This window comes from Oryzias melastigma, linkage group LG21 (assembly GCF_002922805.2).
Source record: "Oryzias melastigma strain HK-1 linkage group LG21, ASM292280v2, whole genome shotgun sequence".
NCBI classification, from domain to species: domain Eukaryota; kingdom Metazoa; phylum Chordata; class Actinopteri; order Beloniformes; family Adrianichthyidae; genus Oryzias; species Oryzias melastigma.
Genome location: NC_050532.1, coordinates 15668266 through 15669533, shown reverse-complemented (window position 1 = coordinate 15669533; position 1268 = coordinate 15668266). Strand labels below are relative to the sequence as shown.

At 33.4% G+C, this 1268-nt stretch overlaps 1 protein-coding gene across 1 annotated transcript in view; it reads left to right on the top strand.

Moving 5' to 3' along the window:
* The window catches only part of LOC112155138 (receptor tyrosine-protein kinase erbB-4), a gene marked incomplete in the record, with an annotated part of 293012 nt that overhangs the window by 218511 nt on the left and 73233 nt on the right, over positions 1-1268 (top strand). The window contains 1 exon segment of the mRNA XM_036209624.1: positions 957-1156. Within this exon segment, the coding sequence (XP_036065517.1) occupies positions 957-1156 (200 nt within the window).

Below are 1268 nucleotides of genomic sequence, written 5' to 3'. Positions count from 1 at the left end.
TATATATATATATATATATATATATATATATATATATATATATGCAATAATAACCCTTTATTAATTAAGAAGCATTGTCCTCTGTGTATATTTTGTGTTAGCTGATACTTTAAGTCAATACAAAAGATGTTTTTTGTTTATTGATGATTATTGTCCACAATATCAATGAGTTTTACCTCATTTGTTGACCTAAAATTGCTGTAATGTACATGTGCCCTAAAAAATCAGCCCATTCTTCAGTTAATAAATACTGCACATAGAATTTGGATTAACATGGTCAAAAATGTAGTTTTTATGAACACACGAGTTTCTCGTTGTGTTCTCAGTATTGATGAAGCATGGAAAACCCCTGCTTTAAGATATATGACTATTTTCAATGAACACTTTATAGATCAATTCCAATCAGATGCAGTTATAGAATATATTTTTGGTCTATTTTCAAAGCATTCTCAGTGTTTTTATTATGATTATGGCGTTTTTAGCCAAAATCAATGACGTGTCTTTTTCTTGGAGTTTATTGCAGAGCAGCAGTAGTTCATTAAAAAGCGGTGGTTGGCCTAGTGTATTCTCTACGTCACAAATATGATTTTTTTTAAACATCCCTGTTTGTCTGCTCCTGATTCAGTTAAGGCTTTTTCCAAAGTTCTCCAGTTAAAACATCCTTTGAAAGTGAAATGAAACTGAAGAAGAAAAATGTACGTCTTCATAAAATTGTTGAATTTAGGCCTTCATCCAGTTCAATTCAGTCAATTGATCTGAAGTTCACAAATTAGGATTCGGGTTAAAAAAAGGAGGCAAATAGACAATCTCCTTTAATATGAACTTAAAAATAAATCCACAAATGAATACATAAATACAAATTCAATAATAAATATTTATTTTCTCTACACCTCCTAATCCTTTCTGTCTTGCCCTGCGCTCCTGTCCTTAGTAACCCATGTTTTTTTCTCTTTCAGTGGGATTTCCCTGCTGGTGCTAAAGCAACAAGGAATCTCTTCATTCCTGCTTCAGTCCCTAAAGGAGATCAGTGCAGGAAATGTGCACATCGCTGAGAACACAAAACTCTGTTTTTACAACACTGTTAACTGGACAAGGCTGTTCCGATCTCCAACCCAAAAGGTTCTGGTCCGCAACAACCGCAAACCCCTGGAGTGCTGTAAGTTCATGAGAAAAAAGATAAAAAAAACATTTTGAAAATATTCTCTAAACCTCACTTGATCCCTTCTCTTAAAGCAACTTGCTAACCTGCTGTACAAACACACTTAGGA